Source organism: Myxine glutinosa, chromosome 1, assembly GCF_964187855.1.
Source record: "Myxine glutinosa chromosome 1, kmMyxGlut1.1, whole genome shotgun sequence".
Taxonomy (NCBI): Eukaryota; Metazoa; Chordata; class Myxini; order Myxiniformes; family Myxinidae; genus Myxine; species Myxine glutinosa.
Window position 1 is genome coordinate 168,025,613 of NC_136261.1, and position 17,332 is coordinate 168,042,944.

General features: G+C 42.9%; 2 protein-coding genes across 2 annotated transcripts in view; one reads left to right on the forward strand and one right to left on the reverse strand.

The window, feature by feature from the left end:
• LOC137416307 (phospholipid-transporting ATPase ABCA1-like) overlaps nt 1-17,332 on the reverse strand; it is a 203,631-nt gene that overhangs the window by 10,666 nt on the left and 175,633 nt on the right. The window contains exons 35-39 of the mRNA XM_078771422.1: nt 14,108-14,237; nt 11,901-12,021; nt 11,525-11,587; nt 9,151-9,257; nt 4,090-4,231 (exon numbers count right to left, since the gene is read on the reverse strand). Of these exons, the coding sequence (XP_078627548.1) occupies nt 4,090-4,231; nt 9,151-9,257; nt 11,525-11,587; nt 11,901-12,021; nt 14,108-14,237 (563 nt within the window). The remainder of the gene's footprint in view (nt 1-4,089; nt 4,232-9,150; nt 9,258-11,524; nt 11,588-11,900; nt 12,022-14,107; nt 14,238-17,332) is intronic.
• On the forward strand, nt 12,994-14,127 carry LOC144892570 (uncharacterized). The gene is made up of 2 exons (XM_078779640.1): nt 12,994-13,478; nt 13,585-14,127. Exons 1-2 carry the CDS (start codon nt 13,338-13,340, stop codon nt 13,777-13,779), a joined length of 336 nt encoding a protein of 111 aa, XP_078635766.1. The 5' UTR covers nt 12,994-13,337; the 3' UTR covers nt 13,780-14,127.

Here is a 17,332-nt window from a genome sequence, read left to right on the forward strand (position 1 = left end):
AACTGCCTGCAGAGCTCAGAGACAGGATTGTGTCGAGGCACAAATTTGGGGAAGCCAACAAAAAAATTTCTGCTGCATTGAAGTTTCCCAAGAGCACAGTGGCCTCCATAATTCTTAAATGGAAGAAGTTTGGAACAACCTAGAGCTGGAGTTTGTCCTAGAGTTGTTCCTAGAGTTTGGAACAACCTCTTCCTAGAGCTGGCCGCCCGGCCAAACTGAGCAATCGGGGGAGAAGGGCCTTGGTAAGAGAGGTGACCAAGAACCCGATGGTCACTCTGTCTGAGCTCTAGAGATCCTTTGTGGAGATGGGAGAAACTTCCAGAAGGACAACCATCACTGCAACACTCCACCGATCTGGGCTTTATGGCAGAGTGGCCAGACAGAAGCCTCTCCTCAGTGAAAGACACATGAAAGCCCACAGAATCTTGTTTCTCACAGTCTCAGAGTCCTTTTTTTTCTTCTTTTTTTTTGTATACAGAGTCGAGGCTCGTGAAAGAGCTAACATTTATCAAACAAACAAATCAAACAAACAAGCAAACAAAGTATATAAAAAGGGGAGCGGTCGACAAGATGGGGAGAGAAGGGGAGGAAGCACACAAACACAACATTTGAGAGCAGGGACATCGGGAGATGTTTTTGGAGGGAGAGGGCCTGGGGGGAGGCAGGATAGGTACAAAACGCAAGGACACCAAGGACTTCCAGGAAAGAAGTCAAAAGTCACCTCAAAAAAGTGGATTTGGGGTGAAATTAGCGGGGGTAGAAAAGATCAAGGTTTTGGATTGGGGAAGATAAGAGATGGTGGTGAATAGCCGTTTTAAAGACCTGGAGGGAGGAGTGGGATTGAAGAGAGTGAGGGAGTTTGTTCCAGAGGCGGGAGAAAAGAGGAATGAAGGAGTGAAGGTGAGCAGAGAGTCTTGATTTTGGCAGTTTAACCATGAGAGGGTTGCAGGCAGATCTTGTGCGACCTGTAGGAATATTTGGGGGACAGAGCACAGAGAGAGCTGGGGCAGCAAGGCCGGAGAGGAGTCGGTAGAAGACGGAAAGACCACCAACCTGCCTGCGGTGATTAAGTGAAAGGCCCTCTGAGATAGCGTCATCGCGGGAGATTCCAATGATTCTGAACGCTTTGGTTTCAACAGCATGAAGACGAGCTAGGTGTGAGGCAGGAGCACCAGCCCAGAGGGGAGAGCAGTACTCCATTGAGCTGCGGATGAAAGCCTTGTATGTGGTGAGGAGCTCAGGTGTGCCAAGGAAGGACTTCGCACGACGGAGGATACCCAGTCGGCGACTGGCTTTGGAGGCCAGCTTGGAAATGTGGTTTTCCCAGGAAAGATCATGGCAGATAGTGAGACCCAAAAGCTTGAGTGACAGAACTTCTTGGAGAGGATTATTCAGAAAGTAGATGGGAGGGTTGTCCAGTAGTTTAGGTGCTTTGTTGCAAATTCCAAGCGGGCTTTCATGTGTCTTTCACTGAGGAGAGGCTTCCGTCTGGCCACTCTGCCATAAAGCCCAGATCGGTGGAGTTTTGCAGTGATGGTTGTCCTTCTGGAAGTTTCTCCCATCTCCACACAGGATCTCTGGAGCTCAGCCAGAGTGACCATCGGGTTCTTGGTCACCTCTCTTACCAAGGCCCTTCTCCCCTGATTGCTCAGTTTGGCCGGGCGGCCAGCTCTAGGGAGAGTCCTGGTTGTTCCAAACTTCTTCCATTTAAGAATTATGGAGGCCACTGTGCTCTTGGGAACCTTCAATGCAGCAGAAAATTTTTTTGTCGGCTTCCCCAGATCTGTGCCTCGACACAATCCTGTCTCTGAGCTCTGCAGACAGTTCCTTCGACCTCATGGCTTGGTTTTTCCTCTGATATGCATTGTCAGCTGTGAGACCTTATATAGGCAGGTGTGTGCCTTTCCAAATCATGTCCAATCAATTGAATTTACCACAGGTGGACTCCAATCAAGGTGTGGAAGCATCTCAAAGATGATCAAGAGAAATGGGAGGCACCTGAGCTAAATTTCAAGTGTCATAGCAAAGGGTCTGAATACTTATGTCAATGTGATATTTCAGTTTTTTCTTTTTAATAAATTTGCCAAACTTTCTAAAATCCTGTTTTCTCTTCGTCATTATGGGGTATTGAGTGTAGATTGATGAGGGAAAAAATGAATTTAAACGATTTCAGCATAAGGCTGCAACATAACAAAATGTGAAAAAAGTGAAGGGGTCTGAATACTTTCTAAATGCACTGTATATTGTATTTGTTTCTCTAAAAGTCTTTATATTGACATGTATATGCAAATTATTCCATATTTACATTCCACCTGTGACTTTTTCCTGTGGTTGTGCTAGAAGCCAGACAAGCCACTAGAAGCTAGAGAAGAAGGTGTGAGACAACCTAACGCGCTAACTTGGCCTTCCGAAGGACGAAATAATGCCCCTATCAGTATGGAATTGTACGGCCTGTTCGTTAACGTGCTGCTGGTGTTGCTCACCCGAGACCAGGCACCTCCGCACAAAGAGAAAGACAAACTGACTTCCCAAATTCCACGGCAAGGGAAAGAAGGTTGGGAGATTAAGTTGTGTGTGTGTGTGTGTGTGTGTGTGTGTGTGTGTGTGTGTGTGTTTTGAATAGAATCTCAGCGATGAATGTTTGAGCATTTCTCTTTGCATAAAGAAAGAATGTTAAAGTCTATTCTGAAGCCTGAAGGGAATAACATGCTGTATTGGGGTAAAGTTGAAAATCTGAGCACTTTTTTGTAATGGCCGAATGAGAACGATAAATGTGCGTACATAATATGTGAATCCCATAAATTTCATAAGTAATTTACCAATATTCTGTTGTTCACATGCCATTATGGAGAACTAGAGTTTGCATATGTAATATGTGAATAGTGTACGAGCCTTGACGTGAACACTTTTGAATTTCTGTGTGTAGTTTTGTATAAATTAATATATTTGTAAAATAATTGGATAATCGAGAAGGTCAACTGGACGTTGGGTTCCATGTGATCCTTGATTCGCGAAACATCCCCTGTAAAGAACAGCTTGTGTCTGTCTGCATGGCTTAATACAATTCCCTGCCTCCAAAACATCAGGGTGACTGTTCGTAGAGAGTTGGCAATAAACCTCAGACAACACCATTTAAAGGCAAAGTGCACTACCTCGGAGGGGCTCGCAGGTTCGCTTAGAGGTATGTACATTCACTTCTGAACTGTCTAGCCTGGGTTTGAATGTTAGCCCAGCTATAAACTGTCATCCTGGTGTAAAAGCCTGTGCACAAACTAGATGGTGTTCATAGAATACTTACCCTGTGCAGTGTACTTGTTGCATGCGAACTCTTCTGTTTTTGAAGGTTTTTTTCTCTCTCTTTGATCCAATATGGCTGCCAGTCCACGTGAGCGATGACATCATAAATTTATATTATCTAATATAATTGTTGCGTAGATCACGCTCAATGAATTTAAAACTTATCAGACTAAGTGTTGTCCCTGTCGAATTATGACGTCATAATTAAGGCACCAATGATGTCGTTACCACCTATTTCCCATGTGGATGGAGTTCTTTACAATGAGCCATATATTTTTTTTTTTCATGGAGCGCTTTCGGAGATACGGAGGTGCAACGTTTTTCGCTTTTTCCAAGATGGCGCCTGTATCACGTGACCTATGACGTCATAATTATTTTAAAAATTCGACAGGAGGAGGCGCTCCTATGGTCCAAATTTCGTGTCCAACGGACTAACAGTTGCAGAGGGAAAAAAATCATACTGATCAGATCAAGCATTGTACTTGTCTAAGTATGATGTCATAATGAAGGTGCCGATGACATCATCATCAACGTATCTTATTCGCCATGGTGAGTACTTGACAATGAGCCTTGTTTCAACTTTTTGCATTGACCGGTTTGGGAGACATAGAGGTGTAACTTTTTCCCAAGATGGCGTCCATACCACGTGACCTATGACGTCATAATTCCTTTCACAAATTACAAATTCCTGCCCTAACCTACAAGGGCCATTGCAACAGCGGCACAGCTATGCTTCCACCAATGATGACTACTTCTGAGCTATCAATGTGGCATTAAACTTGCACATCTCACCTTGGAAACGCTTCCTTTCGGGATGCCGCGAAGCCGAGCGTAGAGCTGGAGATGTTCACGTGCAGTCAACAGCTCATCAATGGCATCAAACTGTGGGCAATAGCCCATGCGCTGGTGGACAGCTCGATGTTCAGAAATCACGCTGCAACGAGCACATGAGGTCAATTTAGAGTGGTCATACTAGCTCATAATGCACCTGTTTCAAACCTTTAATGTGCAGGTATTGTTTCCGTCTGAATGGAGTACAGATGTCCCCTACGAGATGGTGCCGTCACTTCACACCTGCCTCTCTTTGATGCTGTGAAGTCTAAGCCACTCAACATCATTGCATTAAACCACAAAGAATAAGAAGCATATATCCTTCCTTTCCTTGTGAAATCACGCTCTTCCTTCCAGGGATTCATATGTTGACAATACATCACCACCTCAGATAGGCATCCATCTCTACCTGGTATACTATGTATCCTCATAAGCACTGCTCTCCCCTCCACACCTGCCTCCCCCAAAACCCACTTTTACTCCTCAACATCTATTTTAAGGTCGCTACGTTTCCTTCACTCTTATCTCTCTTTAGCTTTTTTGTATATAAAGTCAAGGCTCACGGAGAAGCTAGAACACAGAATGGATCAGGATGTAACAAAACAAAAGGAAGTACACCAACAGCAGAGTTGAGGGACAAAATAGTAGTTGAGGACACCAAAGGCAGAGTTGAGGACAAAAGTAAGGGATATGGGGAAGAAAGAGACATTAAGGGAGGACAATCAGGTAGACAAGATGGATACAAAAGTAAAATTTCGTGCAGGAAAAAATCGAAGCTTGGAAAGAGGTGGGTTTTGGGAGCGGGATTAACTGGGGTAGAAAATATCATGGTTTTGGATGGAGGATGATCCGAGATGGTGGTGAACAGCTGTCTTGAAAACCTCTATGGAAGAATGAGATTGAACAGACCGAGGAAGTTGGTCCCAAAGGTGGAAAAAAGAGGAAATACCTATTGAGTGGAGGTCAGCAGTGATTCTATATTTTTGGAATTTTACCAGAACGGGGGTTGCTGGTAGACCGTGTGTGTCCTACAGGAACCTGGGGGTGGGAACAGAGCACGAAAGGAGCAGGAGGTTCAATTCCAGAAAGGAGGCGGTATAAGACAGAGAGACCACCGACCACTCTGCGATGTGAAATGATAGGCCCAGAGACTCAGCTTCATCATGGGAGATTCAAATTATCTTGAAGGCCTTGGTTGGTTTCCATAGTGTCAAGCTGAGCAAGCTGTAAGGCAGGGGAGCCAGCCCAGAAGGGAGAGCAGTACTCCATCGAGCTGCGGATGAAGGCCTTGTGGGTGGAAAGGAGATCAGAGCTCATACCGTTTGGTTCTTTCCCTTGTATCTGCCTGGTTTCCGACTGCCCCCACTGGCAGTGCAAAGCCTGCTACCCTCTGTCACCTTCCCATTCCATTATCCGAGACTTTGTATACAAAAAAGCTTTTCCAAAAAACGCATACAAAATCTTGCGGAATTCATGGTGATGCAGAATTTGTCTCACCCAGCACATTCACCGATTGGTTCAATGGAGTGGGTACAAACTTGGCGAAATTGGTTCAAGCATCATGGCTTCTCAGCAATAATTTCCTTACCTATGATAGAATTGTAACAAATCCAACATTGTTTATAAGCCACCGAAACATTAACTTGTGTCGAGTACCCAATTCGACTCTTTTTTAGAGGATCACACTTGATTATCTCAATGGATGCAAATTCAATCTCACTGCAAGTAGGTATCCATTTCAAACAAACAGAAGCTGGTCTAACTTTATGCATTACACTAATAAATGTACGGACCACCACCAGCATATTTACAGGGTGGAAGTAGAGACGACTTCCACTTTCTCATGGCGGGACACTTGTACAGTCATGGCCAAAAATATTGGCACCCTTGCACTTTTTTTCAAATAATTCACAATTTTCCCTAAAAATAATTTGAAATTCACAAAAATATTTGGCCTCCGCAATTCTTTATTTCACTGTTAATATTACAGAACCTTTGTTTTTGATTCCGAGCTTAATATAGTGAGCTTTAGCCTTTTAAATCAGAAAAAAAAAAAAAATGGCATTGACAAAATTATTGACACCCTCGACTTAACATTTGGTAGCACAGACTTTGGACAAAATAACTCCAGTCAAGAGCTTCCTTTAGCCATGAATGAGCTTCCTACACCTCTCTACTGGCAGTTTGCTCCACTCTTCTTGTGCAAACTGCTCCAGTTCCCCCAGATTTGAAGGGTGCCTTCTCCCAACTGCTGTTTTCAGATCTCCCCACAGGTGTTCAATGGGATCTAGATCTGGACTCATTGCTGGCCTCTTCAGAACAGTCCAACGTTTTGTCTTGAACCATTCCTGGGTGATTTTTTGAAGTGTTTTTGGGGTCATTGTCCTGCTGCAAGACCCATGACCTTTGACGGAGACCCAGCTTTCTGACACTGGGTTGAACATTGTGCTCCCAAATGCCTTGGTAATCTCCTGATTTCATGATGCCATGCACACATTCAAGGCACCCAGTGCCAGAGGCTGCACAATAACCCCAAAACATCACCGAACCTCCTCCATGTTTGACTGTAGGGAAGGTGTTCTTTTTTTTTGAAGGCTTCATTTTGTTTTCTGTAAACATAGAGATGATGTGCTTTACCAAAAAGCTCTAATTTGGTCCCATCTGTCCACAGGACATTCTCCCAGAAGGATATTGGCATGTTCAGGTGTGTTTTGGAAAACTCCAGTCAGGCTTTCTTTTGTCTCTCTCTCAGCAGCAGTGGGGTCCTCCTGGGTCTCTTTGCATTGAGGTGGTGACGGATGGTGCAAGTTGAAACTCGTACATTGTATCTGAAGGTCAGCTTGAATCTGTTTGGCAGTTGATCGAGGTGCTTTCTCCACCATTCGAACAATCCTTTGCTGCAATCTTCGATCAAGTTTTCTCTTGCGGCCACATCCAGGGAGGTTGGCTACAGAGCCATGGGCCTTAAACTTCCTGATAACATTGCGTACGGTGGACACAGGAACATCAAGGTCTCTGGAGATGGACTTGTAGCCTTGAGATTGTCCATGCTTGGCTACAATCTTGTGTCTGACCTCCTCAGATAATTCTCTGGTTTTCTTTCTTTTCTCCATGTTCATTGCGGGACACGCAGTGACACAAAACAGCAGAATGACTCCTTTTCTCTATTCAAACTGGTTGAACGAGTGATTTTTATATTGCAGGCACCTGCAACTCACAACAGGTGAGTTCAATTCCAAAGAATTCCAAAGTTAAATTCCAATGAGAAGGAGAATCACCAGCTTGAAATTCAATTATCTCTAACAACTTCTAAAAAGTACCAATAATATTGTCCGGGCCATTTTAAGATTTCTGTGTGGAATAAGCTAAGATTTAGTATTTTTTCAGCTTTTCTTGTTTTGCTCCATTTCAAACTAAAGAAATACGTATGTCAATACCAAAAGATTTTTTAATTTCAACAATTTCCTGGAAGAAATGGTGAATTATTTGAAAAAAGTGCAAGGGTGCCAACATTTTTAGCCACGACTGTACTTTCTCAAAAACTGTTTTGGGAAAATCCATTGTTTGATAAGAATATACGTGTATGAGTAGTTTGCCAAAGGTGCTGTCTTATGTTGCTGTGATGACCACCTTTGGAATACCCTTAGGCCTCAGTCACACTGGATCGTACGTTTTCTGGATCGTGCGATTGGTGGCAATTTGGCCGAGGTACGACCAATCGGCAATGTTTGCTACGATCTCCATTTGCGATCGCATAGTGCGATTGCTCTTAAGACTGGTGGTAGGTCATCGTACGATTGGTGGTACGCGTGGTCGTGCGATCACTAACGATTGGAGAAGATCGATCGCAAGATCAATCGTAGGTAATCGTGTGACTAGTGGTGGCGATCAGCGACCGATCGTACGATCAATCGTGGCGACCTGCGACCACTCGCACCATCGATCGCAGACAATCGCAGCCAGTCACAGCCAGTCGTGAGATGGGTCGCTCGATCAGATCTAAAGGCTCGCGATTGTGCATCAGTAGTCACCTACCTCTCAAGGAGTACACTTCGTCGAACTTTTCAAATGAAACTATAATTCGCTATGCCTCCCAAGAAGGGAGCTGTGGCCTGGAAGCTTAGTTCTGCACATTACTTTATTGTGTTAAACATTTTACTTTGACAAAGAACTTTGTTTGTGTATACATGTATTGATTTAATTTGTATTTAAAATAATAATTTTTTCCATTGTAATATAAACCAGTCATTTATTACTCAGACCATACACGCACAATAAAGACAACTAATTATTACTTTTTCTCCTGACATACCATGAAATAGCATGTTTATTGTACAAGTTCATTGCAAAATAGATATGCAAAAATAGATCATACACATAGCATATAATATATGATACACATATCTCAAAAAAAATATCAAAATTACAACATTCACACAACAGTTCCTAGATCATGTTATCCTGCCATCGGACACTGCGGACGTTGTTGTAGTAGTGCTTGAGGTAAACGCGCACAGCCTTGGCAAGCTAAAGACTGCGAGCTGCGAGCTAAAGACTGGTGGTACCACCAATCGTAAGGTCGTGCAACCAGTCGGGACAGGTCGTGACTGGTCGCACTACTGATCGTGAGGTCGTACGACAGGTGGCACCACCAATCGTCAGGTGGCAGGACCAGTAACACGACCAATCGTGCGACTAATTGACCCGCGATCATGCACGACTGGTGGTGCGTCCATGCGCGACTGGTGGTATGACCATGTAAGACCTGTCTGCGACCTCTTACGATTTGGAATCGCAGGTCAGAAGTTTTGAACATGACCATCGACCTTGCTGCGACTGATTTTGCTCTGGCGATCACCCACGACCTCTGCGACCAGTCGCGCGCTCTTTCTATGATTTCCCGGCGATTCCAACATTTTTCGGTCGCAGCTAGGTCGTAACATGGTCGCAGGCCCGGTGTGACTGGGGCGTTAGAGATAATAAATGAGCAATACCTCATCAAAGGTAAAACAGATAAGGTACCTGTATTCCTTGAGGAAAGCTTCTCCACATGTGATATCCTCATCCCCTGTCAACATCTTAAAGGTTGTAGTTTTTCCAGCACCATTCACTCCCAGAAGACCAAAGCACTGAGTTGTGAGGAGTGAACCATCAGATATTTCAGAAGTATGCATTAAATTATTAAACCCTACCCCAAAGGCAACCTCTCATGGCATGTACAGTGCATTCAGAAAGTATTCAGATCCCTTCACTTTTTTCACATTTTGTTATGTTGCAGCCTTATGCTGAAATAGTTTAAATTCATTTTTTCCCTCATCAATCTACACTCAAAAGCCCATAATGACAAAGAGAAAACAGGATTTTAGAAAGTTTTGCAAATTTATTAAAAATAAAAAACTGAAATATCACATTGACAAAAGTATTCATACCCTTAACTCAGTACTTACTTGAAGCACCTTTGGCAGCGATTACAGCCTCGAGCCTTCTTGGGTATGACCCGACAAGCTTTGCACACCTGGATTTGGGGATTTTCTGCCATTCTTCTCTGCAGATCCTCTCAAGCTCTGTCAGGTTGGATGGGGACCGTCGGTGGACAGCCATTTTCAGGTCTCTCCGGAGATGTTCGATTGGGTTAAAGTCAGGGCCCTGGCTGGGCCACTCAATGACCTTCACATAGTTGTCCCTAAGCTACTCATGCGTTGTCTTGACTGTGTGCTTATGGTCATTGTCCTGTTGGAAGGTGAACCTTCGGCCCAGTCTGAGGTCCTGAGCGCTCTGTTTCAGGTTTTCATTAAGGATATCTCTGTACTTTGCTCCGTTCATTGTTCCCTCAACCCTGACCAGTCCCCCAGTCCCTGCTGCTGAAAAACACTCCCACAGCATGATGCTGCCACCACCATGCTTCACCTTTGGGATGGTATTGGGCAGGTGATGAGTGGTGCCTGGTTTCCTCCAGACATGATGCTTAGAATTGAAGCCAAACAGTTCAATCTTGGTTTCATCAGACCACAGAATCTTGTTTCTCACAGTCTGAGAATCCCTTAGGTGCTTTTTTGCAAACTCCAAGCGGGCTTTCATGTGTCTTTCACTGAGGAGAGGTTTCTGTCTGGCCACTCTGCCATAAAGCCCATATCGGTGGAGTGTTGCAGTGATGGTTGTCCTTCTTCCTTCTAGAAGTTTCTCCCATCTCCACACAGGATCTCTGGAGCTCAGCCAGAGTGACCATCGGGTTCTTGGTCACCTCTCTTACCAAGGCCCTTCTCCCCCGATTGCTCAGTTTGGCCGGACAGCCAGCTCTAGGAAGAGTCCTGCTTGTTCCAAACTTCTTCCATTTAAGAATTATGGAGGCCACTGTGCTCTTGGGAACCTTCAATGCAGCAGAGATTTTTTTGTAGGCTTCACCAGATCTGTGCCTCGACACAATCCTGTCTCTGAGCTCTGCAGGCATTTCCTTCGACCTCATGGCTTGGTTTTTGCTCTGATATGCAATGTCAGCTGTGAGACCTTATATAGACAGGTGTGTGCCTTTCCAAATCATGCCCAATCAATTGAATTTACCACAGGTGGACTCCAATCAAGGTGTAGAAACATCTCAAAGATGATCAAGAGACATGGGAGGCACCTGAGCTAAATTTCAAGTGTCATAGCAAAGGGTATGAATACTTATGTCAATGTGATATTTCAGTTTTTGCTTTTTAATAAATTTGCAAAACTTTCTAAAATCCTGTTTTCTCTTTGTCATTATGGGGTATTGAGTGTAGATTGATGAGGGAAAAAAAGAATTTAAACGATTTCAGCATCAGGCTGCAACATAACAAAATGTGAAAAAGTGAAGGGGTCTGAATACTTTCTGAATGCACTGTATATTGGTCACAATTGGATCAATGAGAATCATTAGCCTGGTCACATAATTGTTGTAAAGATGTCACAGACATAGCACCATGACATTTCATTATTGTAACTAGAACTACACTCGATAGAGCGCATACCTCCACCAGGCTGAACAGTTTATGTTTTGTATCCCACTGATAGGCCAGATCTGGATTCGGACTTGAACCAAAATCGAATCGGCTTGGTCTCGTCACCTAACCAACTCGTCCACAAAGTTTAACCACAACTCGTCCATAACGTTTTGAGATATCCTGTTGTATATCGTTTTTGGTCCCATTTACCAAAATCTAATCATTTCTAATACCCAACCTGTCCACCAAATTTCGTCCGAATCCATCCATATCCATTTCGAGATATTCTGTTCACAGACAGACAAACAGACAGACAGACAGACAGACAGGGGTGAAAACATAACCTCCATCCAAATTCCATTGCGGAGCCAATAAGCAAACAAAATATGTTTATCATCAAGAATAGTTCATAATAGCTTCATAAGTGTAACTACCTCGCCTGGTCGTACTCCCAATGTGATCCTGTCAACAGCAGGGCCTCGTTTCTTGTTGTACACCTGCACTCAATATCCAATATGTACATCCAATGAGCGATAAGTAAAGATATGTGGACATTCATAACGTAAACCATATAACCAGATCTTACAGATGCAAGGCAGCCTCAATGGGAAGGATGGTACCTGCTGAAGGTTTCCTGCAAACCTTCAATGTACAAATCAAAAAGTTACTTTGATGTACCGGTAATAGATGCATTTTCATTTAACACATTTCAAACGAACATCCCATTGAATTATCATGAATTTAACGTTTTGATTTGTTTTTCTTTCTAAATGCACTAACAGCAGAGATGATCATACATTTTCAGGTCACCTTAACAATATCCATGATGCGTAGAAAGTCATTGCTGGCCCTTCCACTCAGAACCCTGTCTCTCTCCCTGGCTACGTCGTCATCTTCATTGCCAAGGTGAGGTAAGGCCATCTTTATACGCCTGCAAGGTGCAGCAACAACAAAGAACTGAATTGCGCAATAATCATTTCACGAACACCATTTGTATTTCAGTTCATTGTGCATAATGTAACGCATTGTTGATCCACGGTCGGTAGCACATCTTTTCACAAGTTGGTATTAGGTCTCAGACCATCAGTTTGGATTCCATCCTGGACATACTGATGCTGCTCTCCTAACAATGGAGGGAGACCCCAAATATCAGTCGAGGTATCAGGGTCATCTTCCTAGACACATCTTCAGCATATCTCACAGTATGGTACCCAGTCTTGCTCTCTGAACTCCCAGATTATGGCATCCGAGGCAATGTCCTCTCATGCCTTACTGACCATTTCCACTCTCATAGTCAGCACATGTCTCTTGATGCAAACCTCTCATCTCCTCACTCTGTAAACAGAGGAATGTCTCAAGGCCCAGCCTCATTTTCATCCATGCTCTTTCTTATTCCAAACAAAAACTTCTATCTTTTTGCTGAAGACTCCATCCTTTTTGAAGACTCCATCCTTTTTGCTGAAGACTCCATCCTCTGCATCCCATATCCTTCAGATAGGTAAGCAGCAGCTTCTTTCCGCTCTACAGACCTTGACAGAATCAGAAGTTGGTCGAGCACTTGGAACATGTCTTACAAAATATGTTACAACCCGCCCCTACCCCATCCCAATCCCTCCTCCTTCCAAATTTCCAGTTTTCCCTCCTGAGAGTTTCCGTCTGTATCCATCTTGTCCCCCTATGTATCATCCTCTCATACCCCCCATTCCCCCCATTGTTTGTCCAAGTCTCACTATATCTTGGCCTTCAACTCTGCTGTTGGTGTTTTCCTACTCTTTTTCTCTCTTTTTCTCTTTCTCTTTCTCTTTCTCTTTCTCTTTCTCTTTCTCTCTCTCTCTCTCTCTCTCTCTCTCTCTCTCTCTCTCTCTCTCTCTCTCGTTCCCTCTCGTTCTCTCTCGTTCCTTTTGGCCTGTAGAAACCTGATCCGTTCAGTGTATTAGTACTATATCTTCCACGAGCCTCAACAACGTTTTAAAAAAAAATCCTGGCAAATGTCATACTTTCACTCTGTCTTTCCAACATAATAGTTAGGTGAAGCCTCTCCTCTAGTTCCTTGACCAACACCTTTAATGAAATTCAGTACCTCAATTTTGGCCTCATCATTAGCCATGATCTTTCTTGGGCAAACCACATATCAAAGTTGGCCTCCAAAGCCAGTCACCGACTAAGCATCCACCATCATGCCAAGTTTTTCTTTGGAAAATCCAAAATTCCAACAATCGACAAAGCCTTTAATGACAGTTGGATTGAATGCTGCTCTCCTCTTTGGAATGGAGTCCCTGCCACACACAGTTCACATATTGCTGCCATGTAGTGCAAGACCCTCAAAACATTGGGATCTCCTGCGACAAAACTGAATCTCTGGACCTATTGCTTCTACATCACAGACAGGTTGGACTCTGCAGTCTACCACCTCCTTTCTGTTCTTGCAACATCTTCCATTTTTCCATGCTCTTCCCCCCTTACTTCACCCCCCTACACTCTCTTCCATCCCCAGGGTTCTCCAGAATGCATGCATCTTTTCTCTCACCGAGGCAACGAACTTCTTCAATCTGCTCAGTCTCATTGTTGCCTCAAGAACTTCAAGACAGCTGTTTCTCTCCTCCTCAGGTCATTTCCCATCACTGCTCCTGATCTGTTCTACCCCTGTGCACTCCCCTCGCTCCCTTCCCTTTGTTTGACACATGACTGAGTTTTCTCTGTTCTCCCTACACCCATCCTTCAATTTATTTGTTAAATTGCTCTTTCATCCCCTGCTTTAACTTCCTGTTATTTCAGACCCTAACTTGTTGTGTTTGAGCTTGTATCGAATTTGTTCACAAATATCTTCCTCCCCTCTCTTTCCTCTCCCCTTACTTTCTCATTCTTCCCCTTCCTCTGAGTGTCCCACTGTTGTGTCCTTGTACCATGCTGTCGATGTCTATCTGTTTTGTTATGTCCTGTGTTCTAGCACTTTGATGAGCCTTGAATTTTTATTCAAAAATAAGATGTAAATATATATTTATACATATATGTTAGACCTGGTCCTGCAGAAGAAATGGTATTGGATGAAGATGTTTATGAGGAAGAAGACTGGGCCTTCCACTGCCATTGCAAAGAGGTTACGCCCAACAATGTCCCACGTAAACGGGTCTTGGAAACTGTCCAGACCTGACCAGGAAACACGTTACATCAATTCTTGACTATATGCACTGACTTTTGTGATTGCAATTACTTTTGGTTATAAATAGTTAATTAATGACAATTTGCGACAGTTTTCTTAAAGTTTGTGACCAGTCAATGAGCTCTTTTGCCTGTTTCCGACTGTAGAATGGTCGCTGGGTGGGGTGGCACGTGTGGCTCGGATTTCCTTTAATGATCAGGAACATGATCCTGCCATTTTTCCCCTTTATGAACATTTTTTTTCTCCATGTGGTTTGTCAATGTAGACAATTAAATACCTTGTTAATAAAATTTGATCTTTTAAAGTACAAAAATCTTCTTCATACTATAATACGAGAAGTGTCTTGTTGTGTGTGTGTGTGTGTGTGTGTGTGTGTGTGTGTGTGTGTGTCTGTCTGTGTGTGTGTGTCTGTGTGTGTGTGTGTGTGTGTCTGTGTGTGTGTGTCTGTGTGTTACTTGCAAAAATCGAAGATTTTTCAAGTACATTGGTTGGACTTGTGCATTATTCTGTCTGTCTGTCAGTCTGTCTGTCAATCACCTACAGGTCACAATTTTAAACCGATCTTCACGAAACTTCACCAGATGGTAGAGTTGGTCATGAGGAAGAAGCCTATTGGTTTTGAGGTCAATTTGTTTGTGAAGTAAATGTTAGCTCTTTCACGAGCCTCGATTCAGTATACCAAAAAAAAAAAAAAAAAAAAAAAGGTCATCTTGAGGTCAAATTTCTAAAATTGTCATTTGTCATCCGATTGACTCGAAAATTGAACAGCCTTTGCATATTGAGTCACTAAATTGGGAAACCAACTATTTTTTTGAAGTCAAAAGGTCAAAGGTAAACTCAAGGTCAAACTTCCAAAATCATCAATTTTCATCTGAAAAATCATCACTTTTCATCCGATTGACTTGAAAATTTAACAGTATCATGCTCTGCATGACGTATTCCTTGTTTGTTTGTTTGTTTGTTTGTTTGATTGATATGCACTCCTGATCTTCTGGACGGAATGAGTTGAAAACTAGTAGTTGTCGTGATCGAAGGTTTTTGTATTTTAAGTGATAAAAACAAATTCATGGCCATGGGGGCGAGGGAGGGGGTTCAGGGTTGGGGAGGAACAAAATTCTCTCCATGTAAATATGTATGACATAGCGCCACATCTAGTGGTGGGTCTTTTGGGTCTTCAGGGTATTTTGGGTCCACTGGGTCCTCTGGCTCTTTTGAGTCTTTGGGGTATTTTGGGTCCACTGGGTCCTCTGGGTCTTTTGAGTCTATGGGTCTTTGGGGCTTTTGGGTCTTCGGGGTGTTTGGGTGCAAGTATAAGTTTCATGGACAAGTACAATTAAGTACAAGTTACAAGTATATGTATTGGGTACAAGTCGTACTATATACGCCAATTAGCCTATGGAGGAATTAACCCGTCCATGAGGATAGGTATCTCGCTAGTAATTCAATATAAAGTAATATTCTGCTTACCTGGGACAAAACAAGAACAATGTTTCAGTTTTGTCCCCATATAATCTAGCCGGATTCCATACCAATTCCACTGGTCATCTCTGCCCAAACATGGCCTGAATTGGCATGATGTGTCCTATTAATCTAATAATGGAAAACTATTGGCATGACTTTGCCTGATCTGATCCTGCCCAAAATGTATACGTGTAGTGGAAAAAGGGTATTTTTATACAGCATCCTATCATTGTGGCCATTATATCAAAGCTTTGACAGGATGGGTTAGAGGTACTGTACGAACACACAATCTTACATTAGCGGATAGCTGTCTCCCCTGGGTCGGAATATCAGCCGGCTATAAACTGTTTCACAGGCTGGGAGATTCATCAATGTGTGTGCCATCCCTCGTATGGACAATATACTGGCGTTCCATCTACCGACACTAGTTGGTGGACGTTAAAGATCCCATGGTGCCCTGCGCGAAGAGTAGATGCTCCATCGCCGCCACCAACCATGGACAAATTACAAATTCCTGCGCTATCCTGCAGGGGACATTATATCAGTGGCACAGCCTCACCCTCAGCCAATGATGCTACCCCGCAGTCTCGTGCCACATATGAAAGAAGAAAAAGATAGCAAAGCTTTAAAAAGCTACCAGCAGTGTTGTAAAGTATTAAAAGTTATTGTACTTTACTTTCATCATTTTGCAAAGAAGCATTGCGTTTACACTCCTAACCCTTAGATTCAGGCGTCAAAAATCCTACATAAATGCAGCCATTGGGCCTCGGAGGCCCAACGGATGTATTCGTGTAATGTTTTTTATTTATTTATTTTAATAGATTTTTTTCATTAATATCCTTTTTCAATCCAAGTCGATGCTCATGCATGTGTATTTGCTCAGAAAATGTGAATCATTGATCCTATTAGTTGGAAGAATCCCATACAACTAATGAATCTTCTTTTCTTTTTTTTGCCCAAAAATTTTTTTTCTCTAAAATGTTGAGGCTCATGGAGGAGTATTTGCTCAAAAAATATGATTCACTAATCCTTTTATTTAGAATGTATATGTCCACAACTGTCAAAAATCCTACACATATGTAGCCATTGGGCCTCGGAGGCCCCACAAATGTATTCGTGTAACGTTTTTTAATTTTCATATTTTTGTCACTGAATTATTTGTAACTAAGTTATAGGAGCATATAATGAGGCTCATATCAAGAAAAGAATGATATAACATAATTATTCTTGGGCAATGTGCAGGTCACAACAACATTTATGCAGGGCCTCGAAGGCCCCAGGCCTGCATTTGTGTCGGATTTTCGGGTTATAAGTGAAGAATGAAGATTTTCCCATGAGCCTGAATGAAAATTTTTTTTATTTATGTCACTGAATTTTGTGTAACAACATGAATGTCGGTGAAAATGAGGCTCATTCCAAAAAAAAATTGTACAGCATAGTTTTTGCAACAAAAAAAACCTTGTGGGCCTCCGAGGCCCAATCACTGCATCCAAGTGTTAATGTAGTCAAAGTTGACACCAAGTAATGAAGAAAGGTACAAAAACATTACTTAAGGGACTTTTCGTTTCCTTCATTGAGGAGGTAGATTTTCTACCTGTAGACCTAAGCTGGTGCTTAACTA